This window comes from Rhinopithecus roxellana, chromosome 9 (genome assembly GCF_007565055.1).
Source record: "Rhinopithecus roxellana isolate Shanxi Qingling chromosome 9, ASM756505v1, whole genome shotgun sequence".
Lineage (NCBI taxonomy): Eukaryota > Metazoa > Chordata > Mammalia > Primates > Cercopithecidae > Rhinopithecus > Rhinopithecus roxellana.
The window spans coordinates 122,152,912-122,180,420 of NC_044557.1; the positions used below are offsets into that span (position 1 = coordinate 122,152,912).

The following is a 27,509-nucleotide window of genomic DNA, read 5'->3' on the forward strand; positions in this document are numbered from 1 at the left end:
CCTAAAACTTCTTGCGAATAGCTGAACCAGGAAATCATGCTGAATAGTAGAAATGAATAATAGAAGTGATGAATAATAGAAAGTATATTAGCTCAGCATCGATAAAAGATGCTATGAGAAAAAAGGTAGAAAAGAACAGCAAAATTTACCAGTAGATGAGTAATAATCAGAGCAGGTGAATGTTATGATCAGATATTTTCCTATAAAATAAGAAACTTTAAAAAGTCAGTAATCTCAAACATCTAAATTTGCTGACATTTAAGATTTTTGCATTTATATTAATCAGAGAAGTAGATATGTAATTCTTCTTTTTGTTGGAGTTTTGCTGCTCTCAGAACACTATCTGGAAAGTTGTTTTGTTGTTTTCTATTCTCTGAAAGAGTTTGTGTAATATTGATACTAGTCTTTTCTTATATGTCTACAAAAATTAAAAATTAAGGGCAGCTGAGCCAGGAGGTTTCTTTGTGGGAAGGAAAATATTTTCTAAGATAAATATGACTATTTTGATTTTATATTTGTTCTGGTATCTGTTTTTTGTTTTCCAAGGACATTGCCCATTTTGTCGTAATTGTCAAATTTATTGGCATACAGTTTCTTTATAATATCTTCTTGTCTTTCTCATATTTGTGTATTATTTTTCATTCCTTAATAATTTGAGTTATCTTTTTTCCTTTTTGTTTCTTTCTTTTCTTTTTTCTTTTTTCTTTTTTTTTGAGACAGGGATCTTACTATGTTGACCAGGCTGGTGTTGAACTCCTGGCCTCAGGTGATTTCTCCCACTTTCACCTCACAAAATGTTGGGATTACAGACATGAGCCGTCATACCCAGCCATCTTTTAAAGTACCATCTTTTGACTTTGTGGATTCCACATGTAAATCTTGATTTTAAAAATATAGACATAATAGGAATAGTTGGGTATCTCAATAATATTACAAAATAAATCTCTGTAGCATGTGAGCCAGCATCATGTTTAGTGGAGGATACTAGAGGCAGTTCTCATTAAAATCAAGGAGAAGGTTAAACTGTAACCAATACAGTAAGTGCCAGCCGATACAGTTAGATAAGAAGAAGAAATTAGACACATAGATGTATTAGTCCATTTTCCTACTGCTATTAAGAAATACTGGAGACTGGGTACTTTATAAAGAAAAAGAGGTTTAATGGACTCACAGTTCCGTGTGGCTGGGGAGGCCTTACATCATGGTGAAAGGTGGAGAAGGAACAGTCACATCTTCCATGGCGGCAGACAAGATCACGTGTGCAGGGAAACTTCCCTTTTTAATAAAACCATCAGATCTTGCAAGAATTATTCACTATCACGAGCACAACACAGGAAAAACTACCCCCGTGATTCAATTACTTCCTAACGGGTTCCTCCACAACCTGTGGGGGATTATGAGAACTACACTTCAAGATGAAATTTGTATGGGGATGCCGCCAAACCATATAATTCTGTCTCTGACCACTCCCAAATTTCACGTCCTTACATTTCAAAACCAATCATGCCTTCCCAGCAGTCCCCCAAAGTCTTAACTCATTTCAGCATTAAGTCTAAAGTCCACAATTCAAAGTCTTATCTGAGACAAGGCAAGTTTCTTCTGCCTGTGAGTCTCTAAAATCAAAAACAAGTTAGTTACTTCCTAGATACAACAGGGATACAGGCATTGGGTAAATATACCCATTCTAAATCAGAGAAACTGGCCAAAACAAAGAGGCCACAGGCTCCATGCAAGTCTGAAATCCATTAGGGCGGTCATTAAACCTTAAAGCTCTGAAACTTTGACTCCGTGTCTCACATCCAGGTCATGCTGGTTCTAAAGGTGGGCTCCCATGGCCTTGGGCAGGGACTCCAATCTCATATTTCCCTTCTGCAGTGCCCTAGCAGAGGTTCTCCATGAGAGGCCCGCCCCTGGAGCAAACTTCTTCCTGGACATCCAGGTGTTTCCATATATTCTCTGAAATCTAGGCAGAGGTTCCCAAACCTCAACTCTTGATTTTTATGCACCTGCAGGCTCAACACCATGTGAAAGCTGCCAAAGCTTGTGGCTTGCACCTCTGGAAGCCATGGCTCAACTTGTGCCTTTGCCCCTTTTAGCCATGCTTGAAGCAGCTGGGACGTAGGGCACCAAGTCCCTAGGCTGCACACAGTAGGGGGACCCTTGACGTGGCCTAGGAAACAATATTTCCCTTCTAGGCCTCTGAACCTGTGATGGGAGGGGCTGCCGTGAAGGTCTCTGATGTGCCCTGGAGACATTTTCCCCTTTGTCTTGGTGATTAATATTCCATTCCTTATTACTTATACAAATTTCTGCAGCAGGCATGAATCTCTCCCCAGAAAATGGATTTCTTTTCTATTACATTGTTAGGCTGTAAATTTTCCAAACTTGTATGTTCTGCTTCCTCTTGAATGCTTTGCTCCCCAGAAATTTCTCCCACCAGAAACCCTAAATCATCTTTCCCAATTTTAAAGCCACAGATCTCTATGGCAAGAGCAAAATGCTGCCAGTCTCTTTGCTAAAGCATAACAGGAGTCACCTTTACTCCATTTCCCAACAAATTCTTCATCTCCATCTGAGATCTCCTTAGCCTGGACTTTGTTGTCCATATCACTATTAGCATTTTGGTCAGATCCATTCAACAAATTTCTAGGAAGTTCCAGACTTTCCCACATTTTTCTGTCTTCTTCTGATCCCTCCAAACTGTTTCAGCCTCTGCTTGTTACCCAATTCCAAAGTTGCTTACACATTTTGGGTTATATTAATAGCAGTACCCCACTCCACCAGTACCAACTTACTGTATTCGTCCATTTTCGTACTGCTATGAAGAAATGCCTAAGTCTGGGCAATTTATAAAGAAAAGGAGATTTAACGGACTCACAGTTTCACATGTCTGGGGAGATCTCACAATCATGGTGGAAGGTGAAGGAGGATCAAAGGCACATCTTACATGATGGCAGGCAAGAGCATGTGTGCAGGGGATCTGCCCTTTGTAAAACCATCAGATCTCATGAGACTTATTCACTGTCATGAGAACGGCACAGGGCAAACCTTCCCCCGTGATTCAATTACCTCCCACCGAGTACCCCCCATAACACGTGGGGCTTATGGGAGCTACAATTCAAGATGAGATTTGAGTGGGGACACAGCCAAACTATATCAATAGATATTTGAAAAGACTAGGTAAAACCATCATTATTAGAAGATATACCTGGAAAACCCAAGAGAATTAAGTGAGAAATTACTACGAACAATAGGAGTAAAGGGAAGTAATGTGGTAGGTTACTATGCAAAAATTACTAAGCTTCATATACTCACCAAACAGGCTCTTGAGACATAACAATGAGGAAAGGACCCTCTGCAAAAGAACAACACAAAGTATGAAATACTTAGGAGTAAACTTTGTAATAAAAATACAAGACTTCCACAAAGAAAAAAAAATACTACTGAAAGATAAAAATGAACTGTTTTTCAAATGGAAATATATCCCATATTCTTGTATCGGTAAGTTCAACCTAATAAAGATTTTAAGTTTCTCAACTTGTTTATAAATGTGATTCTTAATTTTTAAAAATTAGACAAGTTGATTCAAAAGTTTACATGGAAAAATTTATATACATGAATAACTAGGAAAATATTAAAAAAGCTTAATAAAATATTACCCTATCAGATGTTAAAATATATTGTCTTAATATTGAAAATACTGGTGCTAACACAGGATAATCAGAACCGTGGAACAGAAGTAGACCCAAATTCAGAAAGGAATTTAGTGTATTATACAGGTGTTATTTCAATTCTGTTGTGGGGGGGGAAGCAGGGAGGGGAGAGCCACTAAAGGACAGGAAAAGTTCATAGCCATGTAAAAAAAAAAAAGCAAAATTTGATTTAATTTGATACTCCACACACAGCAGGATAAATTCCACATGAATAGAAGATTTAAGAAATTTTAATTGATACTGAAAGTTGTAGAAGTAAACATGGGAAAATTTTATTTTTTCTTGGTGTGAGGTTGCACCTGGCTAATGCAGATCCAGAGGCCATAAAAGATTAGTAAATTAAACTGTAATTAAAAAATAAGTATACATAGTAAGAAGTGATCCATAGACAAAGTCAAAAGACAGATTGCTGGTGGGAGGGAGGGAATAGTTTCCTATAAAAATTACTTCAAATTATTACACTAAAGGCCAGTAACTCAATGAGTAAGTTGATGAGGAATAGAAATAGTCCACAGTAAAGGCAATACATTAAATGATTCTTAACAATTTAAAAAGGTGCCCAGTCTTAATCATTATAAGAGAAAATCCAATTAAATACAGAAAGTAAGGATTATTTCTCATGTTTCTAATTGGTTCAAAACACAAATGATAGATAATATACTCTGTTAGAAGATCTGTGGGAAAACAGGGAAATACACTGTCTTAGTCTCGTTTCTGCTGCTATAATAGAATACCACAAACAGGGTAATTTGTAAAGAAAATAAATGTATCTCTCACAGTTCTGGAGGTTGGGAAGTCCAGGAGCATAGTGCTGGCATCTGGCAAGGGCCTTCTTGCTGCATAATCCCATGATGTAAGGGCAGATGTGCATGTGAAACAGAGAAAGTGGGGGCCAAACTCACTCTTTTATCAGGAACCCACTCCTTCAATAACTAATCTGCTACTGGGATAATGGCATTAATCCATCATGAGGGTGGAACCATAATGACTTAATCATCTTTCGGATGTCCCCACCTTGTAATACTGTTATAATATTAATTACATTTTAACATGAGTTTTGGAGGGAACATTCAACCACAGCAACAGTCTTAGTGGCAGGATAAATGGATGTAGCACCTACAGAAGGCATTTTAGCAGTGTCTTTTACAATGAGAACTGCATTAAGAAATTGAATATAAAATTGCAATGTAGTTGCATAAAGTTTCTCTTTAAAATTATAAATTTGAGAAGGATATAATTTAAGGACTCCTGATAAGAGAACATTTAAAATGATATGGCATTATCTGATATTTTGTTTCAATATACTAAAAAGATACTGTTTATGTATTTATTTATTTATAGCCAGAACCACCAAAGAAACCATCTAATTGGAGAAGAAAACATGAAGAATTCATTGCTACCATAAGAGCAGCTAAAGGCCTTGATCAGGCCCTCAAAGAGGGTGGCAAACTTCCTCCTCCTCCTCCACCTTCTTATGATCCTGGTATATGGAATATTGTTGACAGAAATGTTCGTGTGGGAAGAAAATAATGATAGAGTTTTTGTAAATTTTAACTTGTTAAGCTTAACGTATAATCATGGAGTTTTATGAAGCATAATCTTTAAATGATTTGGTGTAAAACAGTGGTGGTAATCTAGTCATGTAGGCTTATAAAGACATTAATTTGGAACACAGAAGTGTATTATGTTTTTATTTTAATACTTTTATTTAACCATAAGGCATTATAATATCATTTAAAAATTATTATGATAACTATTAAATGTGAGTATTACAGCAAATATTTTAACCATGCTCACTGTGGATTGAAATGTAGTCATTCAGTAGGAGTCATGTAATTTTGTTGCCTGGTTCCTTGGTATCTTCTCATCTGGGATTGATAAAAAAAAAAAACATTACTTTCCTAGAATGTGTAATTCATGTGGCTCAACTACATTTATGCCTTAAATTTGTATATTGTTAATTTTTTTTCATTGAGCACGTAAAAGTTGCTTGATTCATTGTTACTAAAAGCAAAGCAAGATTTTTGCAACCCTGTATGAGATACTGAGATACCAGAGCCCCCAGTGGCCTAATGGATAAGGCATTGGCCTCCTTAACGCTTGGGCTTTGAGATGCTGAGATACCGAAAGACTTAAAGTGACAAAGGTGACACTTTGACATTCGTTATTAGAGCAGCCTAAAGAGGTTGTTAATGTAACAGGGTAGCCACATTAATATTATGTTAGTACTCTAGATTGGGATTTATTTTCTAACAAAGAGAAAGTTCTTTAGCAAATCTAGATATGATCGTTTTTGACATTTTATTATAGAGGAGAGATATAGTGTATTTACAGATATAATAAATATCGTAGATTTTATATGCCATAAGGTTTCTGTTGCAACAAATAAGCTATAGACAAATATATAAATGAATGAGCATGGCTGTGTTTCTGTAAAACTTCATTTACAAAGACAGGCTACAGGCAGGCTGGATTTGGCCCATGGGCCATACTTTGTGAAACCCTGTTCTAGAGTATTAATAATTAACTTATATGAATGAATGTTTTTGGTATGCTTCAATTGATCCTGGGTCTCTTTTAATACTACCTTTATTTTCTTCATGAACTTGAGTTATCTCTCTGCTTTGAAGATATTTAGATATTGTGTCTTACTCTACGTAGCTACATTTCTCGTGTCTAATATAAGAGAGTGAGAGAGTACCAGTTCTTCAGGGATCATTTGGGCTTTAGAAGTTTTTTTAATCTTTTGGGCCTGACAAAAACCGCTTATTTCTTTGTTATGAGAGGTTTAAGACCTACTCCAGTAGTAAGCAGGATGAATTCTTGAGCTGCAGATGAATATAAATTGTTAAGGGCAAACTCTCTATCAAAAAGTAAACCTGTTAAAATTGTAAACCTGTTAAGATTCTTTTTTGACACTTCTAAATTTTTACATTTATTCCCAGTGTCTCATTTAGTTATTTTACAATGCTACAAAATATGATTCTGGAATAATTTCAAAAGAAGTTTAATTTACAGTATGTTTTACATTTTGGGAAGATATTTTATCTTGGAAACATTTGCTGTTTCTTAAATTTGAATTATGTCAGTGAGATATATTTTAATCACTTCTTCCATCTGTTGAGACTTTTAAGAGAAAATAGCACTTTAAAGATAAGTAAACTATTTCTTGACAGTTTTCCATTAGATGAAATAAAAAATTTTAATAGATGAGCCTATATTTTAAAATATATGTTAATGCCACATATTATTACTTCCTAACTAGTCTGCTGTATAAAATATATATCCATTATAAATGAAAACATAAAGGCGAAAAAGAAATAATGTTTTTCCTCTGCTTACTCTTTTGTACTAAGGATTTAGCTTTTGGTTTTTTCCTTCATACATTTGATTCAAAGCTAGGAGAAAATTGGAATTCATGTACCAGCAGACTTTTTTTTTAAGTCTTTACTGAGTTTAGACAAGTCAAACTGGGTAGTTATAAGGATATGGGAGTTTTTCTTATCAGACTTTATTACTTATATTTTTTGAATGACTCTGCATAGAAACTTAAGATTTTTTAATGTCCATTTCAAGTACTATGCTCTTAATCTGTTTCTGTTTTTATCACTTATAGATTATATTCAGTGTCCATATTGTCAGAGGAGATTCAATGAAAATGCAGCTGATAGACATATAAATTTCTGTAAAGAACAGGCAGCACGTATTAGTAATAAAGGCAAATTTTCTACAGATACCAAAGGAAAACCAACTTCTCGGACACAGGTGATAAGTTCAGTTTTAATAATTGCTATAAATGAGAAAATAGCTCATTGACTTTCATAGATTATTGTTTATGCTTTTCATGACATTAGACTATATTTTCTCACCTGCTTTTATATATATATATATAGTTATGTATATAGTTTTATATAACAGTTGTATACTTTTAGCTCTTTTATCTGTAAATCATTTCAAGCTAATTGTGTATAGTGTGAAGTAAGGGGCAACTGTTCCTTTTTTTCTGTGTGGATATTCTATTGTCTTAGCACGTTTTGTATATATACATACATAATACATAAAAAAACTATACATATATACATGTTTTTAGATTGAATGAAAGAGCTTGTTATATATTCTTGGTCTTTTCTCAGATGTGTATTAAGAATATTTTCTCCCATCCTGTGACATGGCTTTTCATTTTCTTAAGGATGTCTTTTGAAGAGCAAAAATTTTTAAATGTGATTAAGTCCAATTTATTAATTCTTTACGATTTATGCTCCTTATGTTGTATCAAAGAAATCTTTGCCTATACTAGGGTTGCAAAGATTTTTCTCCCATGTCTTCTATAAGTTTTATGTTTTTAGCTCTTACATCTATAAATCATTTTAGGCTAGTATTTGTGTATAGTGTGAAGTAAGGGGCAGATTTTCCTTTTATTTTCTATGTGGATATTCTATTGTTTTAGCATAATTTGTTTAAAGGACTTTTCTTTCCCTGATGAATTACTGAGACACCTTGGTTGGAAATCAGTTGAATATAAATGTATGGGTGTATTTCAGGACATGCTGTTCAGTTCCATTGATTTATATCCCTGTCCTTTTAGTCAATACCGCATTCTCACTATACTGAATAGTAAACCTTAATAAGTCTTAAAATCAAGTCGTCTAAATTTTCCTACTTGAATTCCTTTTAAAGTTTTCTTTGGCAAGCCAGGTGCAGTGGCTCACACCTGTAATCCCAGCACTTTGGGAGGCCGAGGTGGGCAGATCACGATGTCAGGAGATCAGGACCATCCTGGCTAACATGGTGAAACCCCGTCTCTTATAAAAATACAAAAAATTAGCCGGGCATGGTGGCGGGCACCTGTAGTCCCAGCTGAGGGAGGCTGAGGCGGGAGAATGGTGTGAACCCAGGAGGATGAGCTTGCCGTGAGCCTAGATCGCACCACTGCACTCCAGCCTGGACGACAGAGCAAGACTCTGTCTCAAAAAAAAAAAAAAAAAAAAAAAAATTATCTTTGGCTCTTCTTGATTTATGCTTATATATACATTTTATAATTGACTAGTCAACATCTACAAAAAATGACTTCTAGCATTTGACTGAGATTATATTAAATTCATAAATCAATTTGAGGAGAATTGACATTTTAACAGTATTGAATTGTTCAGTTCATGAACCTGCTATATTTTCTGATCATTTAGATGTTTTTTTTTTGTTTTTGTTTTTGTTTTTTTGAGATGGAGTCTTGCTCTGTCACCCTGGCTGGAGTGCAGTGGCCGGATCTCAGCTCACTGCAAGCTCCGCCTCCCGGGTTTACGCCATTCTCCTGCCTCAGCCTCCCGAGTAGCTGGGATTACAGGCGCCCGCCACCTCGCCCGGGTAGTTTTTTTTTTTTTTGTATTTTTAGTAGAGACGGGGTTTCACCATGGTAGCCAGGATGGTCTCGATTTCCTGACCTCGTGATCCGCCCGTCTTGGCCTCCCAAAGTGCTGGGATTACAGGCTTGAGCCACCGCGCCCGGCCCATTTAGGTTTTATTTTAGCAGTGTTTTGTAGTTTATATTATATAGGTCATACACATATTTTGTTGGATTTTTCCAAATATATCATGTATATGGATGATCTTGTAAATGGAATTTTATTTTATTTCATTTTTAGTTGTTTAAAAAAACTGGATTTTTGTATATTAATCTTATACCCTGCTATTTTGCTAAATTCATTTACTAATAATAGTCTTCTTATAGATTTCTTAGGACTTTTCTATGTATACAGTCATATCACCTGTAAATAAGGACAGTTTTATTTTCTTCCCTCCAACCTTTTGGCTTTTATTTCTTTTTTGTGATTTACTACATGGGCTAGACTAATGTTTAATAGAGGTAATGAGAGTGGACCTCCTTGCCTTGTTTTTCTATTCTTAGGTGAAAAGCATTGTTTCTCACCATTGTGTATGATGTTCCATCAATTACTGAGGGAAATATGTTAAAATTATGACTTTTTTACATTTCTCTTTAGTTTTGCCTGCTTTTGATTCAAAATTTTGAATTTCTCTTATTATTTGCATATGCACTTCTAAATTGTTATGTCTTCCCCATTTATTGACCCTTTTATCATTATGAAGTGTTCCTTTTTGTCTGTGGCAATATTCGTTGTGTTGCAGTATGTTTCATGTGATAAGAATATAGCCATTTTAGCATAATTATGCTCACTTCTTTTCTCTCTGTTCCTTAACTTATGTATGTGTTTTTGCCTTGCTATAAATGGTTTTTGTATTTCTTTTTTTAAAATCAAATCTACTAACTTCATCTGGTTGGTCAAATTGCCTGTCATTTACATTTGATGCAATTATTGATTTGGTTATTTTTAGGTCTGTCATCTGTTTTTTTGTAATTTTTTAAAAAATTCATCATTTATTTTCCCTTTTGTATTCATAAGATTTCATTTTCTTTATTGGCTTTCTAGCTATAACTCTTTGCAGTTTTTAAAAGTGATTGCTCTAGGAATAAAAAATGCATCTTTGACTTACCCATATCTATGGATATTTTTATTTATCTCTGACCGGTTAGTGCTATTGTTTCATATATGTAACTCTAGACATTGTAAGCCTATCAGTACTCTTGATTTGTATTGTTATACTTACTGCCTTATTATATATATTTATTGAAATTATAAATTTGTAGATTATAGTTGTATATATTTATGGGGTAAAAAGTGATGTTATGATTCATGAATGCAATGTGGAATGATGAAATCAAGCTAATTAACATACTGTCACCTCAAGTACTTACCATTTTTTTGTGGTAAGAACATTTGAAAATGTTTTCTCTTTGCAATTTTGAAAGGTATGATACGTTATCATTTACTGTATTCACCATGCTATGCAGTATATCTCAAAATAAAGACCACAACAAAAACTTACGCATTTGACCATCATCTTCTCCTTATTCTTTCCCCCCTTTCCCCCTCATTCTAGCCTCTGGTAACTACCATTCAGTTCTCTGCTGCTTAGAGTTCCATTGTTTTAGATTCTACATGTAAGTGAGGACATGTGGTATTCATATGCCTGTGCCTGGCTTAATTTCTCCAATTCCAATCCCTATAGTTCAGTCTTATTTATTATTATTATTATTTGATCCTTAACTACTAAATCTGCCACCTGTGTTCATTTGCAGTTAGTTTCTGTTGACATTTTTGCTAAATATGGATCATGTTTTCTGTTTCTTTGCTAGTAATGTTTGGTTGAAAGCTAGACATCACATGGTAGGCAATATATATCAATTTCTGTTTTGTTTGTTTGCAAAGTGTTTTTACTTTCTTTCCTTTTTTAGGCAGGGAGCAGTAAGGAGTTCTAAGTGTAGATGGTTAAATCCAGGGTGTACAGTGTAGGTTTTCCAGTGGTTTCCAGTCATCTGTTTTGTTGTAATTGCTATCTGTAGAATGGTTATATAGCCACTTCACTCCTCCAACATTGAGCTTGTAATTTGTTATTGTGTTTTTAATTTCTTGCAGTTGGCTGGCTATTTTTCTAATTTCTTGTTTTTTTATAGTTTGTAATTTTCTATTAATATATTCATAGTTGTCTCCTATTTCTTTAAATGTAGTACTCATAATTGTTGTAATGTGTGTCTGATAATTAATAGCAGTATCAGGTGACCTGTATGGATATGTTCCTTGTTTTTTTTTTTTTTTTCTCATTCAGGTTCCTTATATCCTTATTTCCCTGATTATTAATGACCTTTACCACTTGTTACAAGTAAAAAATTATTCATAATTATCGTTCATGCCTTCTTGCAGAGAAGATGTGTGCTTATTCCTTTTAGGTATCTATGAGTGTTATCAGTCTGGAAACATTTGAAATTAAATTATTGACTTAGTTTGCTTGACCAGCCTAATAATGCAAATTTATACAGCAAATCCATGTGATGTTCAGGTCGTTATTATAATCCCATATGCTTTGGCCTGGAAATTTCTTCTTTTCCTCTCATTTGACATTCAGTGCTTTTACAATGATTTCTTATTCTTTCCTGAGCATTTTTAGTTGTTAGTTGAAAGGTTGGTCTAAATAGTAAATTCTACCATTTTGTCAGAAATGGATGTCCTGCAAGTTCTTTAGACTTTTTCCAATTTCATTAGTCATTAGTCTTTGTATAAATATTTTTGCGAGGAAATGTATGAGATTTGTGAGCAGCATAAAAACACAAAATAATAATTACCAAATAATAATGAATGGAAGAAATATGTTGAATATAATTGTATAAAATGATTTCATTCTCCTCATCATTAAAATTGATTTATATAAAATTATTGGGTGATAGAGTAATCCTGAAAGTCTTCATAATAGCACACAAAACTGTTGATTGATAGAGTCATTCTGAAAGTCTTTATGTACCAGTAGACTTTCAGCTTGATGTTGTAGAATAGACAGAATATAGCTCAGAAAGGAAGGAGTCAGATTATCTAGGTCAGGGAAACAGCAAGATACCGAGGGAGAGGTGAATAATGTTTTATACAAGTGGTATTCGGAAAGGAAACTAACCTGACTAGTTCTTGTTGAAAGTAATGGGAAATATTATAGGATATAGATAAGGTTGTTCTAGCTTCTGAATATCTCAGAAAATTCAACAATAAAATTTAGTAAAATAGTCGTAAGTCTTATATAGAGAGGGGAAAAGCAAAACGTTTTTTGGAGACATGTTCTGCCTAAGTATTTGTAAGCCATTAAGTTGTTAATAATTTCTATTATAAACATAAACATCTTTAGTCTCCATTATGTAATGCTACCAGAAACCTTTCTGCCTGTGTCCTGCCTAAAGACTTGACCTCTCAATACGTAATAGGCCACATCAACACACTTTGTTTATGCTAATCATTTTGCTCTTTTTTGATTATTTGCACAATTTGAGTGTTTCTTAATCTGATTTTATAAACTCTGTTTTTATAGACATACCTCTCATAGTTTGACAAATCTTTGTTAGATTTTTTTTTCCCTGTTGCTGTAATTTTAAGTTTTTTTCTAATATGTCTTTCTCTCTCCCTATTTATATAGTGGCCCAGAAGCCCTTTTAAACCAGAAGCACCTCTAAGATTTTAAAAAATCAGTATCATGATATGGTTCATCTCCCAAAGTCTCATAGACATTTGTTAATTTGAAAGACATTTACTGAAGGTTTCGGTTTTCTATTTTTCAGATGCTGGCATAATAGTGCAAAATGTACATGCTACTTTTTTTGTGTGATCCTTTATCAAGATTTAACTTTTTAAAAATTCACATGCAGAGTTAGAAGGATATAGTGTTTGACTTCAGAATTGATTTTAGCTAGCTGTTTTTGGTAGTAGTGCATCTTAAATTTTATATTGATTATTGGTTATAAAATATGATTTGATTTTTGAAAATGATGTTTAAAACGAATTTTTCACATGAAATCTTGAACCGTATTGGGCTAAATTCCAAGCACATATGCAAGTATGATTTTCACCTTACGGTTGAAGCATTGGGCTAGAACCAGCATGAGTGTAAATTCCTGCTCTGTTGTGAAGTTGGGGCATAACCCTGGGCAAGTTCATTTCTTGCTATTGAAGCAGGTGATCAGTAAAATACTTTTATAGTCAGGTAACTGAGCAAAATTTGGCTCAAAAAGAGAAAGTAAAATAAAATTAATAAAGATGTCTCTTTAGACAAGTAGAGAAATATAAAAATCCAAGATAAACTGAAATATCTTGACTTATGTCAATCCATACTCCATTAATTTAAGGTGGTCTGGTGAGGATAGTGAAGCCAGAATTAGCTCTTTCTCTTCGTATCGGGGAAATCCATAAGGCAGCTATTGTAAAACTTGTTCAGGTAATAGGTCATCTTATGATTTTTATCAGTAGGAAATATGGCTGAATTATATATATGGAATATAAAACCACATCTAGGAACATGTAAAAATCTTAACCTTTAAAGCTTCACCACCAAGTGAGCATCACCAGCTGTTTCTAAGTTTTTCTACTAATGTTTGTTTGGTGATTACAATCTTAACTTTGAGGAAGTATTTTCCATTAGACCTTTTTTCTTTTTCCTGTGAACTGGAAAAGTTGCTGTTAGTTTGTTTTAGCAGTGGAACATCTGAGAGGGAGTCTATTTTAGAAAACTTTCGAGGTGACATATTTTAATCTATACTTCCTCAATTTGTATAATTCAGTAGCTAATAAAAAGACTGTTCATTTAAGGGAATGTGAGCTATTTCTTTCCAATTTTTTTTTTTTTTTTTTTTACTGTGGTATAATACATGTAGCAGAAACTTTACCATCTTAATCATTTTTGAGAGTACAATTCAGTGTATACTTACAAGTGTATCAATACATTAATGACGTGCAACCATCATCACCATTCATCTCCATAACTCTTTTCATCTTATAAGACCGAAATCCTAAACCCAAAGAATGTTAAGTTTTGAACCACTAGTTTACAATCCATAATCAAAAAGTGATGTTGATTAAAAAATTTTTTTTCATTATTTTAGTATAAGCCACCCGCACTTAAAAAGTCAAATTCTCCTGGAACTGCATCATCAGGATCTTCACGATTACCGCAGCCAAGTGGCACTGGCAAAACTGTTGTAGGTAATGATAGCCGTAAAGCAACTTGATTTGTTTTTAAAACCATGTTGGCAGAGCAGGAAATAAAGATAGTGGTCTATGCTGGAGTATTAAGATAGATTTATAATTAAGAAGAGATGTAAAGGATAAGTAATTATTTCTGAAAATAAAATAACTGAGTAGTTTCTACTTTTAACTTTTTTTTTTTTTTTGAGACAGAGTGTTGCTCTGTCGCCCAGGCTGGAGTGCAGGGTGCAATGTCGGCTCACTACAACCTCCGCCTCCCAGGTTGGAGTGATTCTTCTGCCTTAGCCTCCTGAGTAACTAGGACTATAGGCGGGTGCCACCATGCCCACCTAATTTTTTGTATTTTTAATAGAGATGGGGTTTCACCAAGTTAGCCAGGATAGTCTCAATCTCCTGAACTTGTGATCCCCCAACCTCAGCTTCCCAAAGTGCTGAGATTACTGGAGTGAGCCACCGCGGTGCCTGGCCATTTATTTTGTTGTTTTTTCAGCTTAAATGTTTGCCCCAGATGTTGTTATTGATGTATCATCTGTTTAGAATAGTCAGCCCAGTACTTTCTTGATTCTTTGATCCAGAATTTTCCTCTCATTTTACGCTAGCTCTTCATAGCTTTCTGAACTTGGCAATTGTTCTTAGTAGACAAATACTTAATAGTTAGAAGAAGATATGGACCACTGATATGTACCTTTATTTATATATAAATTATAAGAAAAGAAATTTAGAAATTAGAAATGAAGGATGCTGTATGTTGTCCCCTGGAAATGCCATTTAAAAGTCTTCAATGAAAACTTGATTTATAGTTACAGAGATTATTACGAAATCATTGTTTTCTTTGTTAGATGCTCTGTTTTATGTAACTTTTTTTTAGAGTATTGTTAAAAATAATGCTTTTTTATTATAAGGTGTGCCTTCAGGCAAAGTGTCTTCAAGTAGCAGCTCTTTGGGAAACAAACTTCAGACCTTATCTCCCTCTCATAAAGGGATAGCAGCCCCTCATGCAGGGTAAGTCTACATTGGATATAATTATTAGTGGTATATAATTAAATGATACTAAAGTTTTATTATGTTTTGATAATTGCTTTTTCATTAATCTGCATTTCCTAAGTTCATTTGTCTTTTAACATTTTTCTGGTCAGGAGCACACTCACTGCTGTTGAGTAGCTAAATTTGTATAACCATTTTAGAAAATAATCCGGTATCAAAAGCCTTAGAAATCATAACTTAAATTGAATAATTTTACTTCTGGGAATTTAGTCTAAGGAAATAAATTGAAATGTTGAAGATTTTTATACTAACTATAATTTACTAAGCACTATGTATCAGGCACTGTACTAGACATTTTGCATATATTTTTGTTAAAACCACTTCATAATCAAGAGATAAGATCAGAGAAGCTCAGTTTGCTCAAAGCCACATAGCTGTTAAAGTTAGAAGCAATACATAAATTGGGATCTCTTTGACTGTAAACATTAGACTCTTTTCACGTTTTTATTATAATGTTAAAAATAAATCACCAAAATGTCTATCTTTGTTTGAATAGTAAATTATGAAAATCTATAAAGGGGTATTTTACAACTATAGTATGTATATACATTTTAATAAGGTGATTCTGTTAAGAGAAAAGTGTTAGCTACTAAACTCCATGTATAGTATGATAGAAACAGTGTGGTGATTCTCTTAATTTAATACTTTTTTATATTTTTCTACAGTTATATTTACATGGCTTTTAATGAAGTATATAAACTTTCAATAGTAATGGGAAAAATTATAACAGTGGAGATATTAATATAAGGCCATATATTTTTAGAAATTTACCTATTTTGTATTTTGATATATCAGAAAATTAAGGGATTGCTACTGGACCATTAGAATGAAGGTGTATGTCTATATCTTTACATATACTGGTACAGTTGATTAATGAAATACAGCACACATTATTTTCTTTTTTTAATTTTAACTTTTAATTTCAGGGATACAAGTGCAGGTTTGTTACATAGGTAAACTTGTGTCATAGGGGTTTGTTGTATGGATTATTTCATCATCCAGGTATTAAGCCTAGTACCCATCAGTTATTTTTCCTGATTCTCTCTCTCCTCTTACCCTCCGTCCTCCAAAAGGCTCCAGTATGTGTTTTTCCCCTCTATGTGTCCGTGTAGTCTCATAATTTAGCTTCCACTTATAAGTGAGAACATGCAGTATTTGGTTTTCTGTTCCTGTGTTAGTTTCCTAAGGAAAATGGCCTCCAGCTCCATTCATGTCCCTTCAAAGGACATGATCTAATTCCTTTTTATGGCTGCATAGTATTCCATGGTGTTTATGTACCACATTTTCTTTATCCAGTATATCATTGATGGACATTTAGGTTAATTCCCTGTCTTCAGTATTATGAATAGTGCTGCAGTGAACATATGTGTGTGTCTATATAATAGAATTATATATGTTCCTTTGGGTATATACTCAGTAATGGGATTGCTGGGGCAAATGGTAGTTCTGTCTTTAGGTCTTTGAGGAATTGTCACACTGTCTTTCACAGTGACTGAAGTAATTTATATTCCCATCAACAATGTATAAGCATTCTTTCTTCTCCACAACCTCACCAGCATCTGTTATTTTTTGTCTTTTTAACAGCAGCCATTCTGACTATTGTGAGATAATACCTCATTGTGGTTCTGATTTGCATTTCTCTAGTGATCAGTGATGTTGAGCTTTTTTCATATGACTGTTGACTGCATGTATGTCTTCTTTTGAAAAGTGTCTGTTCATGTCCGTTGTCCACTTTTTAATGGGATTGTTTGTTTTTTTCTTGTAAGTTTATTTTTTTCTTGTAAGTTTGCTTTTTTCTTGTAAGTTTGTTTAACTTTGTAAGCTTGTTTGTTAAATTATAGATGCTGGATATTAGACCTTTGTTGGATGTATAATTTGCAAAAATTTTCTCCCATTCTGTAGGTTTTCTGTTTACTCTGTTGATAGTTTCTTTTGCTGTGCAAAAACTCTTTAGTTTAATTAGAGCCCATTTGTCCATTTGTGTTTTGTTGCAATTGCTTTTGGCATCTTCATTATAAAATCTTTGCTGCTGCCTATGCCCTGAATGGTATTGACTAGGTGTCTTCCAGGATTTTTATAGTTTTCGGTTTTACATTAGTCTTTAATCCATCTTGTGTTAATTTTTGTATATGGTGGAAGGAAGGGATCCAGTTTCAATCTTCTGCATATTGCTAGCCAATTATCCGAGCACCTTTTATTAAATAGGGAATTCTTTTTCCATTGCTTATTTTTGTCAGATTTGTCAAATATCAGATAGTAGTAGGTGTGTGGTCTTACTTCTGGACTCACTATTCTGTTCCACTGGTCTGTGTTCCAGTACCATGCTGTTTTGGTTACTGTAGCCCTGTAGTATAGCTTGAAGTCAGGCAGCATGATGCCTCCAGCATTGTTCTTTTTGCTTAGAATTGCCTTGGTTAGTTTGACTCATTTTTTATTCTATATTTTAATGTTGAAATAGTTTTCTCTGGTTCTGTGAAGAATGTCACTGATAGTTTAATGGGAATAGCATTGAATCTAGAAATTGCTTTAGGCAGTATCGCCATTTTAATGATATTGATTCTCCCTATCCATGAGCATGGAATACTTTTTCATTTAATTGTGTCATCTTTAATTTCTTTGAGCACTGGCTTGTAGTCCTCCTTGTATAGATCTTTCACCTCCCCAGTTACCTGTATTCTTAGGTATTTTATTCTTTTTGTGGCAGTTGTGAATGGGAGATTGTTCCTGATTAGGCTTTCTGCTTAACTGTTGTTAGTGTATAGGAATGCTAGTGATTGTTGCACATTGATTTTGAATCCTGAGACTTTGCTAAAGTTGCTTACCAGGTTAAGAAGCTTTTGAGCTGATAGAATGGGGTTTTCTAGATATAGGATCATGTCATCTGCCATCAGGTATAGTTTGACTTCCTCTCTTCCTATTGGGAAGCCCCTTTATTTCTTTCTCTTGCCTGATTGCACTGGCCAGAATTTCCAATACTATGTTGAATAGGAGTGATGAGAGAGGGCATCTTTGTCTTGTGCAACTTTTCGAGGGAGAATACTTCCAACTTTTGCCCATTCAGTATGGTGTTGGCTGTGGATTCATCATAAATGGCTCTTATTATTTTGAGATATGTTCCTGCAATACCTAGTTTATTGAGAGTTTTTAACATGAAGGGATGTTGAATTTTATTGAAAACCTTTTCTTCATCTGTTAAGATAATCATATGGTTTTTGTCTTTAGTTCTGTGGTGATGAATAGCATTTATTGATTTGCATATGCAGAATCAACTTTGCATCCCAGGGGTGAAGCTTACTTGATCCTGGATAAGGTGGATAAGCTTTTTGATGTGCTGCTGGATTTGATTGGCTAGTAGTTTGTTGAGGATTTTTGCATTGATGTTTATCGAGGTTATTGGCCTGAAGTTTCCTTTTTTTGTTGTATCTCTGCCAGGTTTTGGTATCAGGGTGATGCTGGCCTCATAGAATGAGCTAGAGTCGAGTCCCTCCTTAATTTTTTGGAATAGTATCAGTAGGAATTGTACCAGTTCTTTGTACATCTAGTAGAATTCAGCTGTGAATCCATCTGGTCCTGGGCTTTTTTTTGGTTGGTAGGCTATTTATTACTGCCTCAGTTTCAGAACTCATTATTTGTCTGTTCAGGGATTCAGTTTCTTCCTGGTTCAGTCTTGGGAGGGTGTATGTGTCCAGAAATTTATCCATTTCTTCTAGATTTTCTAGTTTATGTGTATTGAGCTGTTCATAATATTCTCTGATGACTTGTATTTCTATGGGGTCAAGTGGTAATATCCCTCTTGTCATTTCTGATTGTGTTTATTTGAATACTCTCTATTTTCTTCTTTTTAGTGTAACTAGCAGCCTATATTTTATGAATTTTTTTAAAAAACAGCTCCTAGATTCGTTGATCTTTTGAATGGTTTTTCATGTATCTTCTTCAGTTTAGCTCTGATTTTGACTGTTTCTTGTCTTCTGCTAGCTTTGGGATTTGTTTGTTCTTGGTTTTCTAGTACTTTTAGTTGTGATCTTAGGTTGTTAACTTGAGATCTTTCTAACTTTTGATGTGGACATTTAGTCCTATAAATTTCCCTCTTCACAGTACCTTAGCTGTGTTCTAGAGATTCTGGTATGTTGTTTCTTTGTACTCTATAGTTTCAAAGAACTTCCTGATTTCTGCCTTAATTTCATTATTTATCCAAAAATCATTCAGGAGGTTATTCAGTTTCTATGTAGTTGTATGGTTTTGAGTTAATTTCTTAATCTTGATTTCTAATTTAATTGTTCTGTGGTTTGAGAGAATATTTGTTATGATTTCAGTTCTTTTGCTTTTACTGAGGATGTTTTACATCCAATTATTTTATCACTTTTATTTTATTTTATTTTTGAGATGGAGTTTCACTATGTCACCCAGGCTATAGTGCCATGGCATGGTCTTGGCTCATTGCAACCTCTGCCTCCTGGGTTCAAGCGATTCTTCTGCCTCAGCCTCTTGACCAGCTGGAATTACAGGGATGTGCCATCACACCTGGCTAATTTTTGTATTTTTAGTAGAGATGGGGTTTCCCCATGTTGGCCAGGCCAGTCTCAAAGCCCTAACCTCAGGTCATCTGCCTATATTGGCCTCCCAAAGTGTTGGGATTACTGGAGTGAACCACCGCACCAGGCCCATGTGATCAATTTTAGAGTATGTACCAGATGGTGATGAGAACACTGTATTCTGTTGTTTTGGGGTATAGAGTTCTGTAAATATCTATCAGGTCCATTTGATCCAGTGCTGAGTTCACATCCTAAATATATATTTGTTAATTTTCTGTCTTGATAATCTGTCTAATATTGTCAGTGAGGTGTTAAAGTCTCTCACTATCATTGTGTAAGAGTCTTAAGTCTCATTGAAGGTCTCTAAGAACTTGGTTTATGAATCTGAGTACTCCTGTGTTGGGTGCATTTGTATTTAGGATAGTTAACTTTGATTGTCAAATTGAACCCTTTACCATTATGTAATACCCTTCTTTTTGTTGGTGTAAAGTCTGTTTTGTCAGAAATTAGGATTACAACCCCTGCTTTTTTCTGTTTTCCATTTATTTGGTAAATTTTTCTCCATCCCTTTATTTTGATCCCGTGTGTATCATTGCATGTGAGATGGGTCTCTTGAAGACAGCATACCAATGGGTCGTGGTTCTTTATCAGACTTGCCACTCTGTCTTTTAATTGTGTCATTTAGCCCATTTACATTTAAGATTAGTATTGATGTGTGTGGGTTTTGATCCTGTCATAATGATGCTAGCTGGTTATTTTGCAGACTTGTTTATGTAACTAAGTTTTATAGTATTACTGGTCTGTGTACTTCATTGTGTTTTTGTAGTGGCTTGTAATTGTCTTTTCTTTCCATATTTAGTGCTTCCTTCAGGAGCTCTTGTAAGGCAGGTCTGGTGGTAACAAATTCCCACAGCATTTGCTGGTCTGAAAAAGATTTTATTTCTCCTTCACTTACGAAGCTTAGTGTGGCCTGATATGAAATTTTGGGTTGGAATTTCTTTTCTTTAAGAATGTTAGCCAGGTGTGGTGGCTCATCCCTGTAATCCCAGCACTTTGGGAGACGGAGGTGAGTGGATCACCTGAGATCAGGAGTTCAAGACCAGCCAGACCAATGTGGTGAAACCCTGTCTCTATTTAAAAAAAAAAAAAAAAAAAAAAAACTTAGCCAGGTGTGGTTCTGCATGCCTGTAGTCCCAGCTATTTGGGAGGCTGAGGCAAGGGAATTGCTCAAACCCAGGGGGCAGAGGTTGTAGTGAGCTGAGATCATGCCATTGCACTCTAGCCTGGGCGACAGAGTGAGACGCCATCCCCTCCCCCCAAAAAAAGGAATGTTAAATATTGGTTCCCAATATCTTCCGGCTTGTAGGGTTTCCACTGAGAGGTCTGCTGTTATTCTGATGTGCTTTCCTGTGTAGGTGACCTGGCCTTTTCTCTCTAGCTGCCTTTAACACTTCTTTCATTTCAGTCTTGGAGAATCTGATGATTATGTGTCTTGTGGGTGATAATCTCATGAGTATCTTACTGGGGTTCTCTACATTTCCTGAGTTTGAATGTTGGCCTGTCTAGCTAGGTTAGGAAAGTTTTCATGGATGACATCCTGAAATATTTTTTCAAATTGGTACCATTCTCCTCATCTCTTTCGGATATACCAGTCAGTCATAGATTTAGTCTCTTTATATAATGTCATACTTCTTGGAGCTTTTGTTCCTTCATTTTCATTCTTTTTTTCTCTATTCTTGTCAGTGTGTCTTATTTCAGAAAGCCAGTCTTCAAGCTCTGAGATTCCTTCTTTGCTTGGTCTCTTCTGCTATTAATACTTGTGATTCCATTATGAAATTCTTGTAGTGTGTTTTTCATCTCTATCAGGTTTGTTATGTTCTTCTCTATATTGGCTGTTTCATCTGTCTACCCCTGCAATGTTTTATCATGATTTTTAGCTTCCTTTCATTGGATTACAATGTATTGCTTTAGCTCAGTGAACTTCGTTCCTGTCCATATCCTGAATTCTGCTTGTTTCATTTCAGCTGTCTCAGCCTCAGCCTGATTCTGAACCCCTGTTGGAGAGGTGATGTGGTCACTTGGAGGAAAAGAGGACACTCTGGCTTTTTGAGTTTTCAGCATTCTTGTGCTGATTCTTTCTCATCTTTGTGAGCTTACCTAACTTGAGTCTTTGAGGTTGCTTACCTTCAGATGGGTTTGTTTTTTTGAACAAGTCTGACCACTTTTCCACAGGGCTGCTTGTATATACTAGGTGTCCACTCTAGTCACTAGTCACCCTGGATTTTTCAGTAGCTGGAGGTATCACCAGTGAAGGCTATAAATCAGCCAAGGTAGCGGCCTGCCCCTCCTCCTGGGAGCTTCGTTTTAGGGAGGCCTCAAACCTCTGTCAGCCGTAGAACACCTGTGGGTGTGGTTGGAGACTCCAGTTGGGAGCTCCACCTGGTGATGAGGAATGGGACTGGGAGCCTGCTTAAAAAGCAGTCTGACCACATTTTCATGGGACCACTGTGGTGTGCTGGGGTACCACTTCCACCCATGGGTCAGCATAGTCTCTCCAAACCCGAGACTGGAACTGCTGAGTTGCCCAAAGAGCAAAGATGGTGGCCTGCACACCCTATGGGAGTTCTATCCCAGGGACTCTGCAAATCTCTGTAGGCCAGAGAACACCAGCAGGGCTGGCTGGAGGTTCCAGTTGGGAGGTTCTTTCCAGTGAGGAGGGGCAGTATTCGGGACCTATTTAAAGAAGCAGTGTGGCCACAATTTGCTAGAGCAGCTGTGCTGTGCTGGGGTACCGCTTTCATCCCGGTTGCCTTTGGCTCTCCAAAGCCTGCTGGTTGGAATGGCTAAGTCACCCAAACAGCAGTGATGGCAGCCTACCCCTCCCTCTGGGAGCTCTGTCCCAGGCAATTTTCAAATCTCTGTGGGCCGGAAAATACCAGCAGGGATGGCTGGAGGTCCCGGTTGTGAGGTCCTGCCCAGTGAGGAGGAACGGATTGGGAACTGGTTTAACCAGCAGTCTGACCACATTTTGGTAAAGCAGTTGTACTGTGCTGGGGGATCCTCTCTGCCCCTGGTTGGTTTGTACTCTGCAAAGCCTGCAGAACAGCTGAGTTACCCAAACAGGAAAGATGGCAGCCCGTCCCTTCCCCTGGGAGTTCCATTCCAGGTAGACTCAAAACTGCTACTAGTGGCTGGCTGGAAATCCAAGCCAGTGGGTCTTATCCTATGAGGTGTTATGAAAGTGAGACCTGCAGATCATCCCTACTTGGTCCCCTTGATTCAGCCTTTTTCTTAAGGATATGTACGGGGGTCTAACATCCTGCTTTGCTGGAGTTGCAGTTACTTTTGCTGGGAAGTTTGGAGTTCCTGGGTCTTCACATGTGCCTGAGCAGCTGCTTTGCCAAGATTCCCCATATCTGTATGTCAGACTGAAGGCCTTAATGGAGTGGCTTCACGGAACTGTGGTTTCCCAGGATCACACATTCACTCACCACTTCCTGGGCCAGGGAGGTTCCCCTTGCTCTGTGTCACTCCAAGGTGGGCTGTCATCCTGCCTCTCTTTTCTTTGTTCTCCATGGGTCAAGTTGTTTCCTTGATTAGTCCCAATGCAAGTACATGGATGTTACAGATGAAGGTACTGTATTTACTCACCCCTTTTCATGTTATTTTCAAGTATAAGTTATATGTGGCTCACATTCATTTTGTTTTTTATGTGGGAAATATATACAAAGATATCTGTCAAATGACAGTAACTACCTTTTACTTCTCAACTCAGACTACATAGAAAATGGAAGACCTAAAGGAATATAATATAATTATTATTATAGAAAAGGAAAAATAAATAAATCAACAATATCTTATGAGTTAAGTGATTTTTCTTACTGTTGTGCTTCCAAAAAGAAGAGACAGGCTATCCATAAGAAAGAGATAGATTATCAGTAGATCAAGTAGTTGAAAAGTAAAACATTTTTGTCTTTTAATGGTAAGAAACTGATCTGATTTATTTTCTTCTCCAATGAGTTGACTCATTGGATGGTTAAGTGAAGTATAGACATAACAGTATGTGCTTTAATTTTACAAAGTCATTTTACCATATCACAGAGAATTGGCCTCCATGTTAGGTAATAATGTTTGTTCATAGTGTTGTTTATAGTTTCACTTACAGTTGATCATAGATTAAAAGCTGATTTTTTCAGTATTTCTATAGTACTGGCAATTTTGTCAATTGGCAATATTAAATTGTACTGACACGGTATTCCTAGATAGGGCGTGTAAAGCTGGCTGGTATAATGAAGAGAGGCGCTGACCTTGCAGTTAGAAGACTAGATTTCTACATCATACTCTGCCACTAAATAGCTTTGGGCATGTATCTCTTTGTCGTGCTGTGACATGTTGTCTGACTGTGACAACATCTGTGACTCTGCTTAGACCTGGACAATTGATCCAAGAAAATCTGACCAACATACCTGGTTAGTAATGGAAAATACGCCTTTGCCAGCAAGCAGAGATTTTGAGTACAATAATTTTGTCAGTTGTGCATTGCTTATAATGCCATGAAGAGTACATAACTTTTTTTGGCTGTCCCACATCATATTTCACTGTCAATCATCTGTTCAAATTCTGATTGTCCATTCTGTATAAGATCCTTACAGATTAAAGGAAGATTTCCAGCTACTGGAAAGAGAGTGGTGGAGCTCATTTCTACCAATATATAACTATATTAACTGGAACATTATAATGTTACTATATTAAATTAGAACCCTTCATAGCTGTCTATTTAGTCACAGAGTTCCTTTTTTTTTTTTTTTTTTTTTTTTTAAAGAATTAGTGAAGTAATGATTTGTTTCTCTTGCTAGATTGTAAGCTCCATGATGGCAAAGACTATGTCTGCCTGGCTTCCATTTGTAACTAAAATCTAGCAGAATGCCTAGGCTAACAAAAAAATTTTGGTTAATAAGTGAAAAAAGATAAATTAATTCCCTCATCTGTTAATCTATAGGCACGTCATAAAATTATCATCTGGTACAAGTGAAAGAATTACTTGAAGTTTGTATGACAACTGTTATTTCGATTTATACAGACGATTCAGATTGGATAAAGTTTGAATTAAGACATTTGGTCAGGTGTAACGCTCAATAAATTGAGCATTCACTGAGATTAGTAAATGCTGTTATTTCAGTGGATTGCAATTGTTTAAAGTCTGCTGTATGTAATCTTTATTGTGGTCCACTTTAATCAGGCATACCAGTGATCTGTAATATAATCATGCCATAAAGAAATTTATTTTTGCACTCGGAAAAATTCTCATGTGTTTGGTTGTTTGCTTCTAGACAGTTTGTGGATTAGGCCAGGTGCAGTGGCTCACACCTGTAATCCCAACACTTTGGGAGAGTGAGGTGGGAGAGTTGCTTGAGCCCAGGAGTTTGAGACTTGCCTGGGCAACATAGCAAGACCTCATCTCCATTAAAAAAACAAAAATAAAAAACCTTTAATATAAAAAAAGCAATCAAATCAATTTCTAGGTCAGTTTTAACAGATTTGTTTAAAAAACAACAAAACACACCCAAGTGGAAAGTTTTTCCCTTCTTCTAAAAGATGATTATCTTTTTTTTTTTTTTTTTTTTTTTTTTTGAGATGGAGTTTTGCTGTTGTTTCCCAGGATGTAGTGCAATGAGTGATCTTGACTCACTGTAACCCTGCCTCCTGGGTTCAAGTGAGTCTCCTGCCTCAGCCTCCCCATTAACTGGGACAGGTGTGTGCCACCATGTCTGGCTAATTTTGTATTTTTAATACAGATGGGTTTTCACCATGTTAGACTGGTCTCAAACTCCCGACCTCAAGTGATCCACTCACCTCGGTTTTCCAAAATGCTGGGATTACAGGTGTGAGCCACTGCACCCAGCCAAAAGATGATTATCTTTAATTCCAGGAAATTTTAGAAGTATAATGAATCACAGATCTTTTAAATAAATATTTCCCCATTTGAATTGTTTCCTAGAGTTTACACAGTTGTACCTTATTACCAGTTTAAATGGATAGCTCAGTTAATAATTTTCAGTAGCGAAATTATCATATATCAAAGATTAGTTACTATGAAAAACACGTTTACTTTGGAGATCAACTGTAATACACATAAAATTAGAGCAACCAAAGGCATGTATGGAGCATTTTTTAATTTAAAAAATTGTATTTTGTTTCTCATACCTTATTAAAAACGTTAAGAAGTAAATGTCTTTAGTTTTTGAGTACATTTTTATATGAATAGGAAACATGCTGTTTTCATAATCCAGTCTTTTGATGTGTGTGAATTGAATTTGTGTGCAATGTTACGTAAATTTTATGAGCTTGTTTTTTATTGTTGATCTAGAAATGCTTGTGATAACCTAGAATTCAGAGCTTGGCTTCTTATGTGGATAACAATGATTGAAGATTTTGGATAGGGAGCTAACTTTGCCATGGAATTGAGGTACTAATTATTTGTGTAGGATTGATGAATGTAGGATCAAAAGTAGAGGTATGACACATTTCACAACTGCCTTAGAGTAGGGGGGTGTTCAGTCTTTTGGCTTCCCTGAGCCACACTGAAAGAAGAATTGTCTTGGACCACATATAAAATACACGAGCACTAATGATAGCTGATGAACTGGAAAAAAAAAAAAATCTCATAATGTTTTAAGAAAGTTTATGAATTTGTATAGGCCCCCATTCAAAGCCATCTTGGGTGGCATGTGGCCTGCGAGCTGCAGGTTGGACAAGATTACCTTATAGCATCATAACTACAGTGGTGTCCAAAGATACAAAATACCATCGGGTAAATTCTTTCCCAATATTATTTCAGAAATCATCTTTTTGTTATATCTCAATCTACAGTACTTGCTACACTCCTACAAGGTACTTAGTAAGCCACACTAACATTACTTATTTCCTAAGTGAATTCACTCTCCTGGTATCAACAGTAAACGACTTTTCCTATGTTAAAGTTTATTTCAAATCATGGATAGGTTGATGTCGTCACCATACTCATTCAGCTGTGAGTATTTTGAAGGCCTGCAAAAGTATTATATGTGTAAAATCTTGATTGTTATTGAGATTTATAGATTTTGTTTTTGATAGCCTAATGGCAACTTAAAATACGTTATTAAGTCATTTTAGCCTAAAAATAGCATTCATTAACTTTCAGCCTAAGTAACATTTGAGTTGTGAATGTACATGTGTGTATATATATGCACACACATAAATCGAATTGAATGTTACAGGTATGGTTCAAATCATTATTGGAACGTGTCCTTCAATTAGGTTTTCAAAATGTGAAAATATTGGCAATCTTTTTATGTATGTAATATTTCCATTAGATAATTACCTTTCAATTAGATAATTACCTTTAGATTTTTATTATATTTTACACATCTTTCTTGAACTGAACTTTATTGTATCACTTGTAGGATTTGACCATTTCTTATCATATAAGACGAATATGTTTTTAAAATATAATAAAAAATTTTCTAAATTTTACTTTCAGTAATTTTTTTCTGAGAAAGAAAAATTTTACTCATTATTTCCAGAATCATAGATGCCTTTTCTTAGATAACCACTGGAACAAAAATGTTTTGATAATTAAGGATTTAGAATAA

General features: G+C 35.4%; 1 protein-coding gene across 2 annotated transcripts in view; it reads left to right on the top strand.

Moving 5' to 3' along the window:
• Positions 1-27,509, top strand: part of ZC2HC1A (zinc finger C2HC-type containing 1A) — a 54,126-nt gene that overhangs the window by 15,251 nt on the left and 11,366 nt on the right. For both annotated transcript variants that reach the window (XM_010367765.2, XM_010367767.2), the window contains exons 4-7: positions 5,055-5,196; positions 7,330-7,478; positions 14,200-14,299; positions 15,205-15,304. In XM_010367765.2, coding sequence (XP_010366067.1) covers positions 5,055-5,196; positions 7,330-7,478; positions 14,200-14,299; positions 15,205-15,304 — 491 coding nt within the window. The remainder of the gene's footprint in view (positions 1-5,054; positions 5,197-7,329; positions 7,479-14,199; positions 14,300-15,204; positions 15,305-27,509) is intronic.